The sequence below is a fragment of the Chanodichthys erythropterus genome, chromosome 23, assembly GCF_024489055.1.
Source record: "Chanodichthys erythropterus isolate Z2021 chromosome 23, ASM2448905v1, whole genome shotgun sequence".
NCBI lineage: Eukaryota > Metazoa > Chordata > Actinopteri > Cypriniformes > Xenocyprididae > Chanodichthys > Chanodichthys erythropterus.
The window spans coordinates 21256376-21276240 of record NC_090243.1 but is presented as its reverse complement, the minus strand read 5'-3'; the positions used below and the strand labels follow the sequence as shown (position 1 = coordinate 21276240).

General features: G+C 38.0%; 1 protein-coding gene across 2 annotated transcripts; it reads right to left on the bottom strand.

Annotated features, from left to right (window-relative positions):
* Positions 1-1292: 1292 nt before the first annotated feature.
* Positions 1293-19814, bottom strand: LOC137013439 (myosin-7-like). 2 transcript variants are annotated; one of them, XM_067377192.1, is made up of 39 exons: positions 17938-17957; positions 17814-17846; positions 17393-17605; positions 17166-17309; positions 15102-15258; positions 14994-15021; positions 14780-14885; positions 13835-13927; positions 13673-13736; positions 13480-13578; positions 13293-13396; positions 12633-12771; positions 12414-12532; positions 12156-12305; positions 11894-12064; positions 11471-11780; positions 11306-11385; positions 11021-11226; positions 10740-10863; positions 10521-10657; positions 10185-10440; positions 9852-10094; positions 9594-9770; positions 9353-9498; positions 8917-9007; positions 8443-8832; positions 8228-8354; positions 8025-8143; positions 7710-7906; positions 7433-7616; positions 7029-7194; positions 3796-3920; positions 3326-3634; positions 3028-3231; positions 2625-2921; positions 2418-2522; positions 2187-2282; positions 1955-2089; positions 1293-1670 (listed from the first exon to the last, which is right to left on the bottom strand). In XM_067377192.1, the coding sequence occupies exons 3-39, from the start codon at positions 17591-17593 to the stop codon at positions 1650-1652; spliced, it is 5820 nt and encodes a 1939-aa protein (XP_067233293.1). In that variant the 5' UTR covers positions 17594-17605; positions 17814-17846; positions 17938-17957; the 3' UTR covers positions 1293-1649. The 2 variants fall into 2 exon arrangements, with proteins under 2 accessions (XP_067233293.1, XP_067233294.1); XM_067377193.1 differs by having other exon boundaries at positions 17814-19814.
* Between the last annotated feature and the right edge of the window lie 51 nt (positions 19815-19865).

Genomic DNA, 19865 nt, shown 5'->3' with positions numbered 1-19865 from the left:
TTTTATCTATATGACCATAAATGATGGAGAATTTTAAGTCGATTTAGCTGCTATGTGAAAAAAAAATCAACTAAAACGCCGAGCTCAGAGGATTAATGTAAATGTTAGTACAATATTAAGTGGGACTGAGTATTTTTATCATGCGTTACACGTAAACTGAAAATTCACTATATTGTCTTCCTATAACACCACCAGCACCAACTGGATTTTCAGTTAACATATTTCTACAAAAATAAACTGCTGTTGCTGTTTATGGATTTAGATGCTGCTCCATGTTCAAAAATGGTTGTGATTGTGCTGGGCAAAACTCCATATTGCCTACTGTAAGCTTCCAAACTTGATTGCTTGACTGGTAAGATTGTGATTCCTATTTCATTACAGTGGCATTACAGTTTCATTACAGTTGGCCATTTGCCAGTTTGGCAGACATTACAAACATTCCATGTCATAGGTATTAATGGAACATACATGCATGTAGTAAAAGGACATAAATTGATCATTCAAAGATTTCGCTGTAATTTATTTCAGTTGTCATTGGTTGTGATTATTAAAGGGTGAAATGCCTGGGTCATACTTCACACCAAAATTTAAAGAAGAAATAATGTTTGCATAAAGAAATTGAAGCCTTTAAACTAGGGCTGTCAATATTTTTAATGGTTGTCAATGTTTATAATTTTTGAAGCCTTTATGTGTAAATTGCGTATACATAAATTGATATAAAAAAATATACCTACACAGAGAAGTTAAAGGAATAAAAAGTTGTGACAATTACATAGATGCTTAGAAAGTATGCTTCATATGAGATTTAATGGTGGTGATGCCCTCAACTGGTGGTAACTGACTATTGCAGCTCTCAAATTCACAGCATTGCGGAGGTTACTTTAAGTTTAGAATTAATTTATTGCCAACATAATTGATGGGAAAGAGATTCTTCAGAATTGAGCTGAAATCTAAATTCTAACCATTGCTGTTCACAACAATAATTTATATTGATATAATATATATTGTGTGTATATATATATATATATATATATATATATATATATATATATATATATATATATATATATATATATTGTAATTCAAATCTTACCACCAGATGTAATCGTCTATGTAGGCTATTATTATACGGTACTTGAATTTTTCCCTGCATTTTACTGCTCTGACAAAACTGAAATCTAATTTAATGGCTTTGATGGAGGCATAATAATAGATTCATGAGCACTTTAAATCATAATGCCTCGGAAAAAAGATGAAATTGTGTCAAAAACATACAGTAAAGGTCAGGGGTTTACAAATTAATATGCATTATGTGGTTTTAAATAGTTTGGTAAAATTGGTAACCACCCTGTGTCTTTGTATTGTTGACCCTAATTCAAAGGACAAGTTAAGAACATTTTGTGTTGTTTGAATTAGATATTAGACTAGACAGCTTAGTCTGTGGCACATACAGTACATTCAGGCAACTGATTTATTGTTGTGTTCAGGATCATGTTAGGATATTATCTACATTGTATTACAATGTCTATATTGTTAAAAAAAAAAGACAAAAGAGGATGAGGTATTCAATTTCATGTCTGGTTTATTCTACAGAACTACAGAAGAGATCGTCACAGCAATCCATGTTTAGAGAGATCCATCTAATATTTTCACTCCTCATCAGCCCCCTTCTGTCAGAAAGAAAAATGTCAAAAGAATGTTAATGTTTAGCTGATCCAGTTCAAAATCATTTAAACTGTACACAGCTAATCGACATTGATGGTATTTTTTTGCCAATAGCCAAAATGCATTTCATCAAGTGTAGGTGTTAAAACTACTAGTAGCAATTCATATCCTAAAGTCACTAAAAGTGCAGATATAGAGTTGTCCTATCAAGTTGACATAACTGTGACTATTTATTTGTGGCTTTTCTGAGGTTTTTATTTTTTTGACCAAAATCACTTGTTTAAAGTACCTTGGATCCTGTATCACGGCTCTTGGCTCTCAGCTTGTTGACCTGAGATTCAGCAATATCAGCCCTCTCCTCTGCCTCATCCAGCTCATGCTGCAGCTTACGGAACTTGCCCAGATTGGAATTGGCTTGTTCTTCCTAAAGATTACACACAACAGCATTTGTGAAAATTAAAAGATACAATTACTGCAGAAGTTGTATCATATGATGGCACCAGCGAGGGGAAAATACTCACCGCCTCCTCAGCAGCTCTCTTGTAGGATTTGACCTTCAGCTGGAGTTTGTCCACCAGGTCCTGCAGGCGAGCCAGATTCTTTCGGTCTTCCTCAGTCTATTCAAAGAAAAAAGGTTTTTAGCATATCCAGTATACATTTTGATACTGTTAGAGAGCACTTTTTTTATTTTCAATATATACCATGACAAATCAACCAGGTGCAAAATTGTTAGTAGGTAATATTTTCCCTACCTGGTAGGTGAGCTCCTTGATGCGTCTCTCATATTTACGTATTCCCTTGACAGAGTCACTGGCCTTTCTCTGTTCTGTCTCCACCTCACTTTCCAGCTCTCTGACCTAACAAATGTGTAACAATTTTAGTATAAAAATTTAAAGTTTTAGAATAAGCATTTTACAGAAAACACTGTATACTTGTTTTTAAAAACATCAGCAACTTACCCTGACTTCCAGTTTCTGGACCTGCTTCTTGCCACCCTTCATGGCGATCTGCTCAGCTTCATCCAGACGGTGCTGCAGGTCCTTGATGGTCTGCTCCATGTTCTTCTTCATGCGCTCCAGATGAGCACTGGTGTCCTGCTCCTTCTTCAGCTCCTCAGCCATCATGGCAGCATCAGTGATGGCCTTCTTGGCTTTTTCCTCAGCATTCCTGCACTCCTGCACTGCCTCCTCAACCTCAGTCTGAAGCTGAGTATTATCTCCCTCCAGCTTTTTCTTCTGATTCAGTAGGCTGGTATTCTGAACATAGAGAATACTGACATGCATGTAATGTCTAGTTTCTATTGTTTACTAAGAGTGGGTTTAAAGGTTTTACTTGTGTTTTTCTAGTGCAAATGTTTCATACCTGAGAATGCAGGAGCTGAACTCTCTCACTGACATCCAGCAGTTCCTGCTCAGCCAGTTTCCTTCCTCTCTCAGTCTGTTCCACAAGGGATCTCAACTCATCCAGTTCAGCCTGCAGCAGATTGTTGCGTCTCTCCACAATGGCAATGTTCTCTTTTAGATCATCATTACCACGAAGAGCATCATCTAGTTGCAGTTGGGCATCCTGTAAAGTACAAATTTTACAACTGAAAAGACTGAAGAACTATGTTGGATTTCACCTAAGCATCATAAAATCTTGATTTGAAGATTCATCATACTTTGAGATGTCCATGAAGTCCCTTGAGTTGCTTCTGGGCTTCTGCTGCCTGTCTGTTAGCCTGGCTGAGCTGAATCTCCATCTCATTAAGGTCTCCCTCCATCTTCTTTTTTAGCCTGAGAGCTTCATTCCTGCTGCGAGTCTCTGATTCCAGTGAGCTCTGCAGGGTATCCACCACTCTCTGCTGGTTCCTCTTGGCCTGCTCCATCTCTTCATCTTTCTCCGTCAGCTTACGTTCAATATCAGCTTTGACTTGATTGAACTCCAGCTGAGCTCTAAGTATCTTGCCTTCCTCATGTTCAAGGGAACCCTATGAAGAGTAAAATCGGTGTTTGTTATTATTGAAATTTAAAGATTTGTTTAGCCCTGTGTTTTGGGGTGGAATGATCATTTGCCTTAATAGCTTGATTTAAATCAAAGAGTTGTCAAAGGAATATGAATTTTTGGAGGAAAATTATTGTTCTTCTTTACCTCAGCCTCCTCCAGAGCAGTTTGTATCTCTTGTTTCTCCTGCTCCAGTTGTTTTCTAAGTTTCTCCAGCTCATGAATATTCTTCCCACTCTCACCAATTTGCTCAGTGAGGTCAGAAATTTCCTCTGTGCAATAGAAATAAAATGTATGCTCAGAAATATAAGCAATTAAGCATAGTAGGCAGTAGTTTCGGAGAGACTAGCAATAGCAAGCTAGCTTTAAATGACTGAGATCCCACCCTGCCTTCAGAGCACTTTCCAAAGCCACGCCTCCTTCAGGAAGGTAGGACATTGTATCATTGCATTCGGACCGATTGAACAAACATTTTTTGGTCCTTAGACTTTCACAGTATTTATGTGTACATGTTTTATATATTTACACCACTTCTATTATTGATTGCTATCAGGATGTGAAGTGAGTATCAACTAGTATAACAAAGAGTGTAAAAACAAAAAAAATATATATAGCTGCAAGCAGCGATGGCAGGCCCAAGCCCGGTGGCACCGCCACCCTGGTGACTTGAGGGCAGCTGTGCACAGCGGGCAATAGGCATTTAAAATGGTTAAACTTTAAAGGAATATGTCAAAAAGAGCCCCTCCCCCCCGCCCGTTTCTAAGGCTTTGCCCATGTCTACTGGATAACAATCCTCATGTGTGTGTGTTGAGTTTCATACAATTTGAAGCATGCTAAGAGTCTCAAAAGCATCAAAAACTAATATTCAAGTTTGAAGTGTTTCCATGGCAACAGTGTTTGAGATATCACAATTCTTTTCAAAGGTCTACATCTGCCATGTTTTGACATTATTCTGATGAAGTTTAAAGCAAATCGGGTAAAAATAAGAGGGTGATCTCAAAGCATGTTGTGACACACTTCCTGCTCCCAGTTGGTGGCGCTATAACTTTGACTCACAATAGTCACATCCGTAGGATCTGCCTTGCACAATGAACACACAGCAGAAGTTTCATCAAAATCAATTAATGTATGCAGAAGTTATAACACTTCCTGTTTTTCTTTTCTCAACATAAATTCGTTGCCTTGCCACGGCCAAACCATTTGAGATATCAAAAATCTGCTGGCAGTTTAGCATCCTCAATGTCTTGACTTCATTCTGACCGAGTTTGGTGGTGATCGGATTAATCGCCTAGGAGGAGTATATCAAATTCCAGAGCATGCGTTTTTCAAACAACCTGCAATAGCCGACTTCATGTTGAGCGGGCGTATAACTTAGAGCATGAAAGTTGTTTGGCCTATATGTGTACCGAGGTCTATATGTATACCGAGTTTCATACTTATACATGCAACATGTTTGATTTATGGCCAAGTTTTCGGATCCCATTCAAGGGGGCGCTGTCGAGCCCATCTGCCACACCCGGGTACCAGCTTCTGCCGGCCCTGATGGCCGCAGATTCCAATGTGTGTGCAAAGTTTCAAGAGATTTTGAGCATGTTAAGGGCCCCAAAAAGCCCTGGACGTTTGAAAAAATATATATAAATACATAGCTGCAAGCAGCGATGGCAGGCCCAAGCCCGGTGGCACCGCCACCCCGGTGGCTTCAGCTGTGCACAGCGGGCAATAGGCATTTAAAAGGGGTAAACATAAAAGGACTATGTCAAAGTTATTTGAATACAGATTTACATTTGAATATACATTTACTGCAGCAGCTGGTGCCCATATGATCACAAACCACAACAGCCACATCCATAAGATTTTGATGAATTTAGATGAATTTCATGTCATAAAATGTCATAAGTCAATTTCAAATGAGTGCAGAATATCATCCTAATCTGCCATGTCTATGTTTTTCTCAGACAACCTCTATAAAAATTCCAGAGCAACCATCACTAGATTTAAATAAAAATATTTTAGGCTGATTTATAACTATTTTAAAATAGTGAGGACCAGTCAAATGTCCTCACTAGTGGGTTGTGAAAGTATTTCACAAAATAAGTGAGGACATTTGGTCCTCACAAGTATAGTCAAACAAGTACAGAGAGGGACACAGACAGAGACACCCCCCCCCCCCCCCCCCACACACACACACAAAGAGTCAGAGTGAGGGGGGAGGGAGAGAGAGAGGGTGAAAAAATCTACATTCAAACCAAAATATTGGACTTCCTGTTGGTCAGAGCTAATGACTGTAAATTAGAAAGTTGTCCGGCTTATTGAGAACAATGTGTGTATCGAGTTTGGTGACTGTTGGTTAAACTGACCCCCCACTTTTTTCAAAAGGTGGCGCTATAGAGGCCCTCCTTCCTGCCTGTTTCTGAGGCTTTGCCCATGTCTGCTGGATGACAATCGTGACATATGAGTCAAGTTTCATGCAATTTGAAGTATGCTAAGTGTCTCAAACCCATCCAAAACAAATACTGAACATTGATCTGTTGCTATGACAACAGTGTTTGAAAAATAGTAAAAATCTTTTTACAGGTCTTCATTCGTTATGTCTTGACATTATTTTAATAAAGTTTGAAGCAAATTGGGTAAAAATTAGAGGGTGATCTTATAGCATTTTGAAAGTAACACACTTCCTGCTGCCAGTTGATGGTGCTTTAACTTTGACTTACAATAGTCACATCCATGTGATCGGCTTCCTACAATGAGCACACATCTGAAGTTTCATAAACATCAATCAATGTATGCAGAGGTTATAACACATTTCGTGTTTACCTTTTCTCGCCATAAATTTGTTGCCTCGCCACGGCCAAACCGTTCAAGATATCAAAAATTTTACGTCCTCAATCTCGCAATTTTACGTCCTCAATGTCTTGACTTCATTCTGAGTTTGCTGGTGATCGGATTAATTGCCTAGGAGGAGTATATCAAATTCCAGAGCATGTGTTGTTCAAACAACCCATAATAGCTGACTTCCTGTTGAGCTGGCGTATAACTTAGAGCACGAAAGTTGTTAGGCCCGATGAGGTCTATATGAGTACAGAGTTTCATACAAATACATGCAAGCATGTTTGATATATGGACCAAGTTTTCAAACACCATTCAAGGGGGCGCTGTCGAACCCCCCTGCCACACCTGGGTCCCATCCTTTGTGGCGTTCTAATGGCCGCAGATTCCAATGTGTGTGCCAATTTTCAAGAGTTTTTGAGCACATTACGGCCCCCAAAAAGCCCCGGATGACAGAAAAAATTATCCTTAGAAAAATCAAGAGGGCCCTGCACCATTAGTGGCTTGGGCCCTAATTAAAAAGTAATGGTTTGGAATTGTAAAACTTCTCTTACCTTGGAGATTCTTGTTCTCCCTCTTCATGCTCTCCAGGTGGTCCAATGACTCCTCATATGAATTTTTCAATTTAAAGAGTTCAGTGCTCAGAGATCTGGCTTCTTTTTGAGCACTTTCCAGTTCAGTTTGGGACTCCTCATATTTCTGCTTCCACTCAGCCAGGACCTGGTTAAATTTAACAAGGCCAAAAGGCCAATGAGAGCAGTGCAGTTCTGGTCAAGTGGCTTTGTAGTAAAGAATAGGCCCTGAAGTACTAGATCTTATCCATAGTTAGAAACTTACATTTAGTATCAATTTAAAATTTAACATTTTCAATGCTATTTGATATTTTACATGGTATTTTGTTTTGTAAATATATGGCTAATTTTTCCAGCTAATGATAAAATGTACTTTCTCTCCTTACTTTATCAAAGTTTCTTTGCTTCTTGTCCAGAGCAGCAGCAGCAGCATTGGATCTCTCCACATCCACCATGAGATCTTCAATTTCATTCTGTAGCCTGTGCTTGGTCTTCTCCAGTGAGGAGCATTTAGCATTAACAGCTTCCACAGCTTCTTCTGCATCTTGCAGACGCTGAGCCAGTTTCTTCCTGTAATAATCAATTCATTCATTAAACTGTAGAAAAGTATCTCATCACTAAAGACCAGACTCTTTTAACGTTTAAATATTGTTTGTTTCTTACTTTGCTTCTTCCAGCTCCTCAGTCCTCTGGATGGCATCAGTTTCATACTTGGTTCTCCACTGAGCCACCTCAGAGTTTGCCTTGGACATACTGCGCTGCAGCTCAGCCTTGGCTTCTTGTTCCTCCTCAAACTGCTCTCTTAGCAGATCAGCATCATGACGAGCAGACTGAACTGCATGGGCCAAAGCATTCTTAGCCTGAAAAAATAAATAAATGAAAAATAAAATTGGGGTCAGTGGTTTATTACAGCAGTGAATTAGTGAATTTTTATGTCTTTAGCAAAAATTTTAGACTTAGATGGATATTTTGAAAAACCTTGATTTCTTCTTCTAGCTGTCTTTTGAGGTCTTCAATTTGCTGAGTGTAGGACTGCTTGCCTCTGGTCAACTGAGATACCAGGGAGTCTTTCTCCTCAAGCTGTCTGGAGAGTTCACCTGAATGTAATATTAAAAAAAATATTTTCCTAAAGTATCATTATGGTACAGTTGGTAACATAACACAATATTTTGTGTTCTTACCATTTTCAGTTTGCAGCTTGGCTTTTTGCATGGTGAAATCATTGATTGTGCGCTGACCTTCCTCAGCCTTGGTTTTGTACTCACTCATCTGGTCTTCCAGAGTTCTGCACATTTTCTCCAAGTTTGTCTTGAGGATAAATTATGTCAGAGTTGATTGCTTTCTTTGATTGACAATACATATGTAATAGACTCTCAGCATAATTTCTCTCACTCACCTTTGCCTTTACAAGCTGCTCCATGTTGGTGACCACATCATCCAGTTCCAGTCTGAGTTCACTCTTCTCTTTCTCCAGCTTCTGCTTCACTCTCTGGAGGTTGTCAATCTGCTCTCCCAGATCAGCCACACTGTCTGCATGTTTCTTCCTCAGTGTAGCTGCAGTGGCCTCATGTTGCAGAGTGGCCTCTTCAAGGTCTCTGCGCACTTTCTGGAACTCAGCTTCACGTTTCTTGTTCATCTCAATCTGGGAAGCAGTTGCTCCACCAGCCTCCTCCAACCTCTCACTGATCTCCTCCAGTTCTCTGGACAGATCAGCTCTCTGTTTCTCAACTTTAGCACGAGCAGCTCTCTCAGCCTCCAGCTCTTCCTCAAGCTCTTCAATTCTAGCCTAGTAATGTGCATAAATTCAAAATTAAGGTTACAATTCCTAACTATCCAACTGTCTTATATTATTAAGTCATGTAAAGTTTACCTGCAACTCTTTCAGTTTTTTCTGGAGTTGGGACTCCAAAGCTTGTCCATCTTCAATCTTGCTATTGAGCTGGCTTATTTCAAAGTCTTTCCTGCCATTAAATAATGTATTAAACAACATTAACTAACAATGAACAATACATGTGTTACAGTATTTATTAAACTTTGTTAACATTAATTAATAAAAAAATAAAAGTTTTCATTGTTAGCTTGTCAGCTCAAGCCTATTTATTAATATTTACAGTATTAACAATATTAAATTTCGATATTTGACAATGTGTTAGGAAATGTTTAAATTTACATCACCTAAGAACAATAAATGCTTAAAAAGTATTTTTCATTATTGATTCATGTTAAATAATGTAGTTAACTAAGGTCAGATGGAACCTTATTGACCAAATATTGTTTTATATGCTATAATATATAATATATATTACTTCTTTAGCCGCTCCTCCATCTGCTGCTTATCATTTTCCAAATCCATCACATTCTCTTGAGTCAACTTCAAGTCACCCTCAAGCTTTCTTTTAGCTCTCTCAAGATCCATGCGAATTTTCTTTTCTTGTTCCAAAGAACCTTCAAGCTATATTTCATCCAAAAAAAATTAAAAATGTTTAAACAATTATTTTAAAAAAAGCTCCTCATTTTAATTCTAGTCTTATGTTTTCTGGCCCTTACATCATCCACTTGTTGCTCCAGCTTGGCTTTGGCTTTGGTGAGTGTGTTGACTTTGTCTTCCTCACTCTGGAGATCATCCAACGTTTGCTGATGGGCCTCCTGCAGAGCTTTCTTCTCCTTGGTCAGCTTAGCAATGATTTCATCCAAAGCTGCCATCTCTTCTGTCAGGTTTTTAACCTGTAGAAATGTGTCATTGTATGAATGGACACTTAACACACCATTCTTGCATCACTTACAGGTTCAGTGTTGAAAACTAACCTTGTTCTCGGTGGCATGTTTCTCTTTCTCCACTTTGGCCAGAGTGAGCTCAAGATCATCAATGTCCTTCTTGAGCTCAGAACATTCATCCTCCAGCTTTCGTTTCTTTGCAGTCAGCTCAGAATTCATTTCCTCTTCATCCTCCAGTCTCTCAGTCATTTCTTTGACTTTGGCCTCAAGCTGGATCTTGCTCTTGATCAGACCCTCACATCTCTCCTCAGCATCTGTAAGATTATCTTGCTCCTATCAAAGTGAAAAAAAAAAAGTTGAAAACTTGTTTTGTTTTCTGACTTGTGAAAATGTAAATAAGTGCAGAGTTGAATGTGAACTTACAGACTGCACTGCAAGCTGCAGGTCGTTCTTCTCTTGGAGAAGAGAAACCATCTTTTCCTCAAGCTCCTTTCTGCGAGTTTCAGATTTGGCATAAGCCTCCTTCAACTTGGTGAATTCCTCCTTCATGTTGGCCATTTCTTTCTCAGTCTCTGCACTTTTCAGCAGAGGTTTGATCTTGAAGTAGAGCTTCATCCAGGGCCAATTCTTGACACCCATGAAAGCACGTACATTCCACTGGATCACCAACAAAGAATCTCTGTAGATATTAAATAAAAAGTGTTCAGTCTTGCATTTTAAATGTAACTTAGAGAATATATTAAAGAGCTAAAATCTAACCTTCTTTCCACAATTTTCTGGAACTCAATTCTTGATAGAAAACCACGAGACCTGGACTGAATTCCAGTTATAATAAGTGCAAGACGGTCATCTCGCATCTCCTCAAGAGTACCCAGAAGACCAGCCTTAAAAAAGACCTGAATAGTAAAGCATTTTGTGTCAAAAAGGGTGACAATGGAAAAGTGGCTTTGGAAAAAGTTAATGTTAATATAAAACTACCTTAGTATGTCCTAACTTGTACTGGTTGTGATCGATGTCCAGAGAGCCCAGAAGTTTTTCTGCACCCTTCTTGTTATCAATGAACTGACCCTCAGGGATAGCAGCAGGATTTAGGATGCGGTATCTATAAAAAAATAAAATAAAATAAAAAACACATTAACAATTATTTTTTATATGTATTTATTTTTATTCTAGCAAATGCTTAAATTTACAACTTGCAATAACTTGGAGTCATACATAAAATTTTGTAAGACATGAAAGCCATTTGGTTTCATACTAACCGTTGCTTAAAATCTCCATACAGGATCCTGTTGGGGAATCCCTTCCTGCAGATCCTGATGCCCTCCAGCACACCGTTACAGCGCAGCTGGTGCATGACCAGAGGATTCTCCATCGCCCCAGGAGTCTTAGTCTCATTGGGGATGATGCAGCGCACAAAGTGAGGGTGAGTTGACCTCAAGTTGGTCATCAGCTTGTTCAAGTTCTCCTGTTGGTAGACCACAGAGGATTTAGATTTATATGCAATAAAACCTTGTGAAACAATACATTGTTATATTATTTCATACCCTATGGAGTGCTGACACCGTCTGGAAGGAAGAACCCTTCTTTTTGGCACCTTTGGCAGCCTTACCTCCAGAATCTGCAGCTGTGAAATAAATGATTTTTGTTATTATTAAACAGTGAAAGTAGTGCTTATTATCTTTTCATGTCACACTTATGTGTGTACTTACCTGAGTCAGCACTGGCATAATTAGCAAACAGAATAGACAACAGTTTAAGAGTTGACTTCTGGAACAACCCTACAACCGTCTCATTAAGAGGGTCCTTGTTCTTCACCAGCCAGTTACAGATGTTGTAGTCGACTGTGCCAGCATAGTGAACCAGGGAGAAATGGGCCTCTGGTTTACCCTTGACAATCCTGGGCTTCTGGAAGTTTGGATTTTTCCCCATATGGTTGTCATAAAGCTTAGCTTTAAATGTTGCATCACTGGCTTTGGGGAACATGCACTCCTCTTCAAGGATGGACATGATACCCATGGGCTACAATGAATTGTAGGTCATGACAGTCAATATATAATTTTTCCAGACGAGTTAATACTGAAAATTTTTATTTTTCCCCTCACAGTATAATCATCAACATAATATTCACCCACCTTCTCAATAAGCTCAATACAAGCCTGCAAGTCCATGCCAAAGTCAATAAACTCCCACTCAATGCCCTCCTTCTTGTATTCCTCTTGCTCCAGCACAAACATGTGGTGGTTGAAGAACTGCTGCAACTTCTCATTAGTGAAGTTGATGCACAGCTGCTCAAAGGTATTGAACTGCAGGTGGAATATATTGTATAATCACAATGGGTTGCTATGATTGTTGGATTTGATCTTGAATAACAGTAATCAGTTGATTTCAGCTTACATCAAAGATTTCAAATCCAGCAATGTCCAGCACACCAATGAAGTACTGGCGAGGCTGTTTGGTGTCCAGGGATTGGTTGATTCTCACAACCATCCAGAGGAACATCTTTTCGTACACTGACTTTGCCAGAGCACCAATAGAGTAGTACACCTAATAGAAAAAAAAAAAAAAAATTGAATTTTGCATGAGACACATTGCAAAAGGAGCTATAATGCTGAAAACTCTAATGCCCATTAGATTATTATTTTTGTTCATTACCTGCTGGACATTCTGTCCCTTGGTGACCCACTCATTTCCTACTTTGACTCTTGGGTGGCACAAACCCTTGATCAAGTCAGCTGAATTTAGGCCCATTAGGTATGAGACTTTGTCAGCATCTACATGTTAAAAAAGAATACAGAGCTATGACATTATATACAACATTTCTTAGACTTTTTTTTTTTCTTTTATAAAGCTGAGATTCCAAGTTATACAGACCCTCAGTCCCATCAGCCTCGGCCTGTTCCTCTCTTTGCTTCTGTTTGAACTTCATGTTGCCGTAGTGCATGACGGCACCAGTCAGCTTGTAGATGCTGTTCTTCTCTTCATTGGTGAAGCCCAACACATCAAAAGCTTCCTACATCAAATGTACAGAGCATGCTAAATTTCATGGCAAATGTTTCATATTCTACTTTTTTGCAAGTACATTAGAAGACTTTCTTTATTCTTTTAAAGAATACACTGGCCAAGAGAATAATTTACTCTCTTTCAAGCCACTCTTATGACTTAATTTCTTCTGTAAAACACAAAAGGAGAGCGTGTTCACTCTGTTCTTTTCCTCACACAGTCACATGACTATGTGTGGACTTTCTATGTGGACCTTTTATGGTGCTTATTTTTATATTCATTGACAGCCCCTGATCATGATATGCTTTTACTGTATAGAACTGTCCTTATAATGTCCAGGCCAGCACATTATCAATTCATGTTCCACAGCAGAAACCCATTCATACAAGTTGTCAAATGTTTTAATGGAGAACAAATTGCAAATGCTGGGTGTACTTTTTTTTATAATAATAAATAAAAATTAAATAAATATTTTTTTTTATAAATTGATATCTTGTATTGTGATCTGCCTATGATTTAACAAACACTCACATCAGTGGCCATCAGCTCGTCACCATCATTAATTGAAGCCACTTGTGTCTCTCCTTGGGAGATGAAGGCGTAGTCATAGGGGTTGTTGGTGATGAGCAGCATTTCTAAGGAGAAATTAGAACTAAGATCAGAAAAGACTCTTCTAATTAGAGATGGTGATGTTATTAGAAATGATGGGTAATTTTACCCAGCAGTTCTGGTCTTCTCTGGGACAGAATCTGATAGAAGATGTGGTAGTCTCTCTCAGCCTTGAGCTGAAAAGTTACACGAGACTTCTCCAGCAGATCTAAATGAATTAATAAACAGATGAACATTAATACAGTTAGACATTTCATAAATGTGTGATTTCTTGGAATGATGTTGGGCAGTAAAGTACTTACAAGTCTCAATGTCAGCAGAAGATAACTTTCCACTGACACCAAAATGGATACGGATAAATTTACCCTGTAAATAAAAAGTACATAATACAATACATAGCATGCTCAAATAATATATCATGGAAACCAATATAGAATAACAACACCAATGTAAACCCCACTTACAAATCTGGAGGAGTTATCATTTCTGATGGTCTTGGCATTACCAAAAGCCTCGAGAGCAGGATTACATTGGATGATTTGATCCTCCAGAGTACCCTGGGAATTATTTTGTAATAATTAGTGTCTACAACATTTGATGTACTTACAGCAGTGCATATTTTCTGACATTACTGGACTGTGAGCAAAATGGTCGCAAATGCAATCTTTTTTTTTTAAATGTGCGAGTTAAAATTTCACACAGTCGCGTTGGTGCAAGTGCATGTGACTTTTGTTGCCTGGCTGTCAAGTGTTCGCCGTCAACTCTTTTTTTTTTTTTTTGTCTATGATCACAATGGTGTGATCAGTCTTGGCTAGTCCCTGGAGCATACGATCACACTAGTGTGATTAAAATGTTCAGTGATTCATCACGTGATGAATTCAAATGGCTGGCACTGCCAACATAGCCAACAAGTTTGTGAATATTTTGAATTAAAAAAGGAAATGCGAAATAAGTGATTGCGGATGCGGCCATGGAAATAATGGCAATAATACTTTTGTTATATGGGTTATATATGACTATTTTAGAAATGTTTTCTTTTAAATTTATGTTTGTTGATATTTTGCAAATATCAAACTTTTAGTCACTGTCAATCTGTAGCTACATCAATGCAAAATCAGCACATACAAATTAAGAGAATGATTCATCAACATGCAAGGTCATTATGATTTATATAAAAAAGTGTGCAACCAAGTTGTAACTCAGTGTGACCAACTGAGAAATTGTATTGGGAAGAATGAGTCTTGTAAAAATAATAATAATTATCCATAGAGAATTTAAGTTACAGTATATTATAGGGAAAATAATTGAGAAAATGTTGTTGATTGTTTATGTGTAAATGCATTGCAAAGTGAATATAGAAAGTATATTCATTCATCCATAATGAGCCTTTTTTTATTATTATTAAGCACCTTTTTCTCCTGTGATGGATCCTTCTTGCCAGATGTTGCTGCAATGCTCGCAAAGTACTGGATCACTCTTTTAGTGTTCACAGTCTTTCCAGCACCGGATTCTCCACTTAGAATAAAATATGTTAATTAAAAGGCTGATAAAATGCAGCATAGAAAGAAAATGCTGGTAAAAGGAGGAATATTATGCTATGTCATGTAAATATGTATTACTTACGTGATCAGGACAGACTGGTTTTCTCTGTCTGTGAGAAAATAAAACATAGGAACCTTAGCATTTGAAATTTCATTAAAAATCTCCAAAAATTACTAGTCAGATCATCACCTGACAGCATGTACTGGTAGGCATTGTCTGAGATGGAGAAGATGTGAGGAGGAGCTTCACTCCTCTTCTTGCCTCTATAGGCATTGACGACTTCCTGGTTGTACACTGGCAGCCACTTGTAGGGATTCACAGTTACACAGAAGAGCCCAGAGTAGGTCTATAGGCAAGGCAAGGCAAGTTTATTTATATAGCACATTTCATACACAATGGTAACAATCACAACATATGCATAAGAAATAGAAATATCATGCCTGACTACCTGAATCTCTAAATTTGGTGCTCCCCTGTCTGAATGGAGGAGTCATTGAGTTTCGATTCATGACACACGCTAGTAGCAACTCCCAGCTTCCTAGTGACCTCCTACCCTTCAATGGAGAGGAGTTATTCCGACACCTTCTGCCTCTGATGGCTTTCAGTGTCCCTCCGACCCCTCAATGGAGTGGAGACCTCCGACCCCTTAATGGAGTGGAGTTATCACCAACCATCTGCCTCTGATGGCTTTCGGTAAAATACCAGCCTGTATCCAAGGACCTGGTGTCCCACACTGAGTGTGTGCGTAAACTCACCATCTCATTTCCCAATTCTCCCAACTCTTCCAACCAGACAGGCTTAACCAATGATAAATAAAATCTTAACCAAAAATATAAACAAGGATAATTTAAAAGAGTTATAAAAAGGATTGAAATAATAAAAAGCTGATACATATATAAGATAAGGTGCTGTCAGTTGGACGTACAGTGGCACAGTGTTTATTCAATAAATGCACAGCAAAACAGAAGTGTTTTGTGTCTGGATTTTTATGTGACTATTGTTGGAGCTGATCTCTTATGGAATCTGGTTCCAGCTTCGGCTGACATAATAGCCAAAAGCACTTGCTTTGAGTGAACCCTTGGTATTTCTAAATGACTTGATCCTGATGATCTTAATGATCTGTTAGGTTTATATTCAATGAGCATATCTGCAATGTATTGAGGTCCTAGGTCTTAGATTTATATACAACAGTACTTTAAAAATCAATTCTAAAAGCAACTGGAACGACCCGATGACTGGTATGATATGTTCATATTTTCTGATTCTGCTCAGAATCCTGGCAGCAGAGTTCTGTATGAGCAGCAGCTGTCTTATAGTCTGTTTGGGAAGGCAATACAATACAATACATTACAATAATCCACCCTGCTGGTAATGAAAGCATGGACAAGTTTTGGCTAGAAGCAAAGAATCTAATTCTTGCAGTATTTTTGAGATTATATTATGCTGATTTAGTTATTGCTTTTACATGACTACTGAAACTAAGGTCTGACTCCAGAATCATATCTAGATTCCTGACTTGATTTTTGTTGTTTTTAGACCCCTCATGTTATGCGTTTACCTTGAGCAGTCCATCTTTGTTTCCAGATGCAATGATTTCAGTTTTGTCTTTGTTTAACTGAAGAAAGTTTTGGCACATCCAATTGTTAATTTCTTCAATGCATTGGCACTGGGAGTCAGTGGGGTTGTAGTCGTTAGGTGATAGGGCTAAGTAGATCTGGGTGTCATATGCATAGCTGTGGTGAACAATTTGGTTCTTTCTCATTATGTGGCACAGTGGGAGCATTTACAGGTTAAACAAGAGCGCTGCAAGAATTGAGCCTTGTGGGACTCCACATGCCATGGTTTTTTTATGGTCACCTATACTCACATAATAATTTCTCCCTTCTAAATATGACCAGAACCATTTTAGGACCATCCCAGAAAGCCCAACCCAGTTTTCCAGCCTGTCAAGAAGTATGTTGCGATCGACAGTGTCAGATGCAGCACTTCATTTAAGATCAAGTAGTACCAGCACTGATTTTATATGTTGCCTGTATCAGTATTTAAGCGAATACCCTTTATTATCTTTGAGCGCTGTCTCTGTACTATGATGCGGTCGGAAACCAGATTTGAAAATTGTCAAAGTATCCATTCAAACTTAAGAATTTGTTCAGCTGATTGAAAACAGCTTTTTCAAAGAGCTTGCCTATGAAAGAAAGATTTGAGATCATGCAAGATAAAGTGAATGTGTGAGTGTTTTAAGACTCGACTCACGTAGATCATCCAGGCTGCGTAACGCTCTTTGAGGTTAAACAGCACAGCAGGCTCGTGCAGGAAGGTGAACATCGCCATGTCCTCAATTTTATCGAACTTTGGTGGGTTCTGGGGATGAACATCAACCTCCTTCACAGTTACTGTCTGTGGATAACAGACAAAAATGTTTTGACAGTCACACTTTGCTCCCATCTACAATCTAACACAGTGCAGAGATCAGATCTTACCTTGCCGAATTCAGTGTCAACAGTGACTTTGTCACCGTCTCTACTGGTAATGGAGGCTTTGACGTACTCAACCGCAGGGTCGGGCACAAAGCACTCTTTCTTCATGTCGAAGGGTCGAGTTTGGGCCTCCAGACGCTCCTTATCTGACTTTCGTAAGAACGGAGCAGCTGTCCCAAACTCTGCCATCACAGCATCCCCCATCTTTCAATCAGACTGAGGCAAAGATGACAAAATTCTCTTCAATTAAAACTTGTTGACAATTAAAAATATATTGTAAAAATAATAAATGAAATACAATTATTGTAAAAATATAAAATATTTCTAATTAATTATTGGTCTTTCAGCTGACAAAAAGACACACACACACACACACACACACACATGTACACAATGTGTTGACATTTATAAAAGCATGCCTTACCAGACAAAATCCAAACCCAAGAAAGTCCAAGTTCTTTCAATAAAAAAAATACATATTTTTAATGAGAAGTCATCTTATTCTATTGCCTCTTGAACAATTTAATTTAAATTCTTTGTGCTCTTACCTTTAGATGGCACAATGATGTGAGCTTGCAGTATTGTGCTGTAAGGTATCTCTTTATATAAAGGCACAATGACTGTGACGTTGACCATCTGTATATGGTTCGGGTCACTTGTGTGTGCAGCTCTTTTTGGATGCTTGAAAAAAAATCTGTGTGAGTCACAGTAGTTTAGCATGTGGTGCGAAAGATCAGAAAGGATCTAAATCACAATGATACTATTTTTGTCTGCTGTATATCTTTTTTTAAGATATCAGATATTTACTAAAAAAAATATACTGAAATTACACCTTCACTCATATTTTGTAGTTATTTTCATAGGGTAAATTCACAAGTTTTTTTTTTTTTATGCTCGTAAAGCATTATAGAGGTAGAGATTCTTGTGTATATATAATGTATCTGATCCATAGTTAAACATTCACACACTTTTTAAATAAAACTGTACTTGTCAATGTCAATTGTAATTGACAGTTAGAATTCAGCAATGATGCGCTATGATGCTTTTGTGTGTCATTTTCTGTCCTCAAAGAGAGACAGGCTTGTGCTGGGAATTTCACAGGTTTATCTTTGTGCTCAAGGATAAAGACAAGGTAACAATGCCTCACAAGCAAGACGGCTGTCACGGAACTGTAAAATTGTCAGTAGACAGCTGTAATGGCAACAATGAATATCTGCACTTGGCGACCTTTTGTTCTCGCCTAATGCAGAGACAGCTGCAACTCTTGCATGTTCTTGTTTGTTGATATGACCTTACTTGATTTCCCAATGTTATATCCATCATTTGTGTTTTACAGGTTGTACAAAGCTCATTTTCAGTTAAAACAAACAATAGCTTAATTCATGTTCAACCATGTTCTTCAAAAAGATTTTTCAGCTTTACATAGATTCACAAAACAAATGCATGGACTAGATTCTGCAAGATACAAAATGTAATCTGTATGTTTACAGAAATAAATAATATATTCTGAATACATTACAGTAGTGTTACTGTTTCTATACATAATTTAACACAAAGCTGCTTACAATTATTCAAGGAAGAACATGAAGAGCAGGTCAAACTAACCATCTTAGCCCCAGATCTGTTTCTAAACAGCGTTAATGTATGGTCAACTCTGCAGTGTTGATTTGTTGGGGAGCCGCGTGAGCCATCACTCAAGACCTTTTGTGAGGTTTCTGGCCTGCCTTGACCTCTCGTCTCTCAGTTATTCTGCACCCTCTCAACAAGTACCTTACTTAGTCTTAGCACTTGGGCAATCTATTCTAGGTCCCTCATCCTTTACAGAGCCTCATTCTCAGCTGTCTATTCACCCTGGTTTATTACAACTCAGGAGCAAGAATGGAAGAAACGGGAGCAACCTTATGTCTAATGAATTTTGTAATCTGAGCTTCCTTTTGTCACTGGGTGCTTTAGAATGGTCTTGCATTTGTTGGGTTAAATAGGAATCCATTGTGTCTCTACTTTTTGTCTTCTGCTTCAGACCATGCAGCTAGTTTTGCAACTTAAAACTTTGATTAAATAGCTGAAGTGGTTGTTATCATTGAGAATTAAACAATGGCTAATTGATTAAACGCAACAGTCACGAGAAAACATTTCTTGTCAGAATTAACTTGTAGTTTCATTAAGATTAGGAATGTCACTATAGATTATTTTAGTAATTGAGTAATTGTTTGATTATTTTGATAATTAATCGAGTAATCAGAAATTTTTTTGTGGTTATAAAAATAGACCTAAGTCAACAATAACCATTAAAATGAATTAAAATACATGGGTATAACAAGGCAATAATAATTGGTTAGAATGAAGTATCAAAAGCAATTAATTATATGGTTTTATTGAACAACACTGTTAAAATACATAATGTAATATACATCATATAAACATAATCAACGTATGTACATTATGTATCATACCAAATGTGACCCGTGCTGGAAAA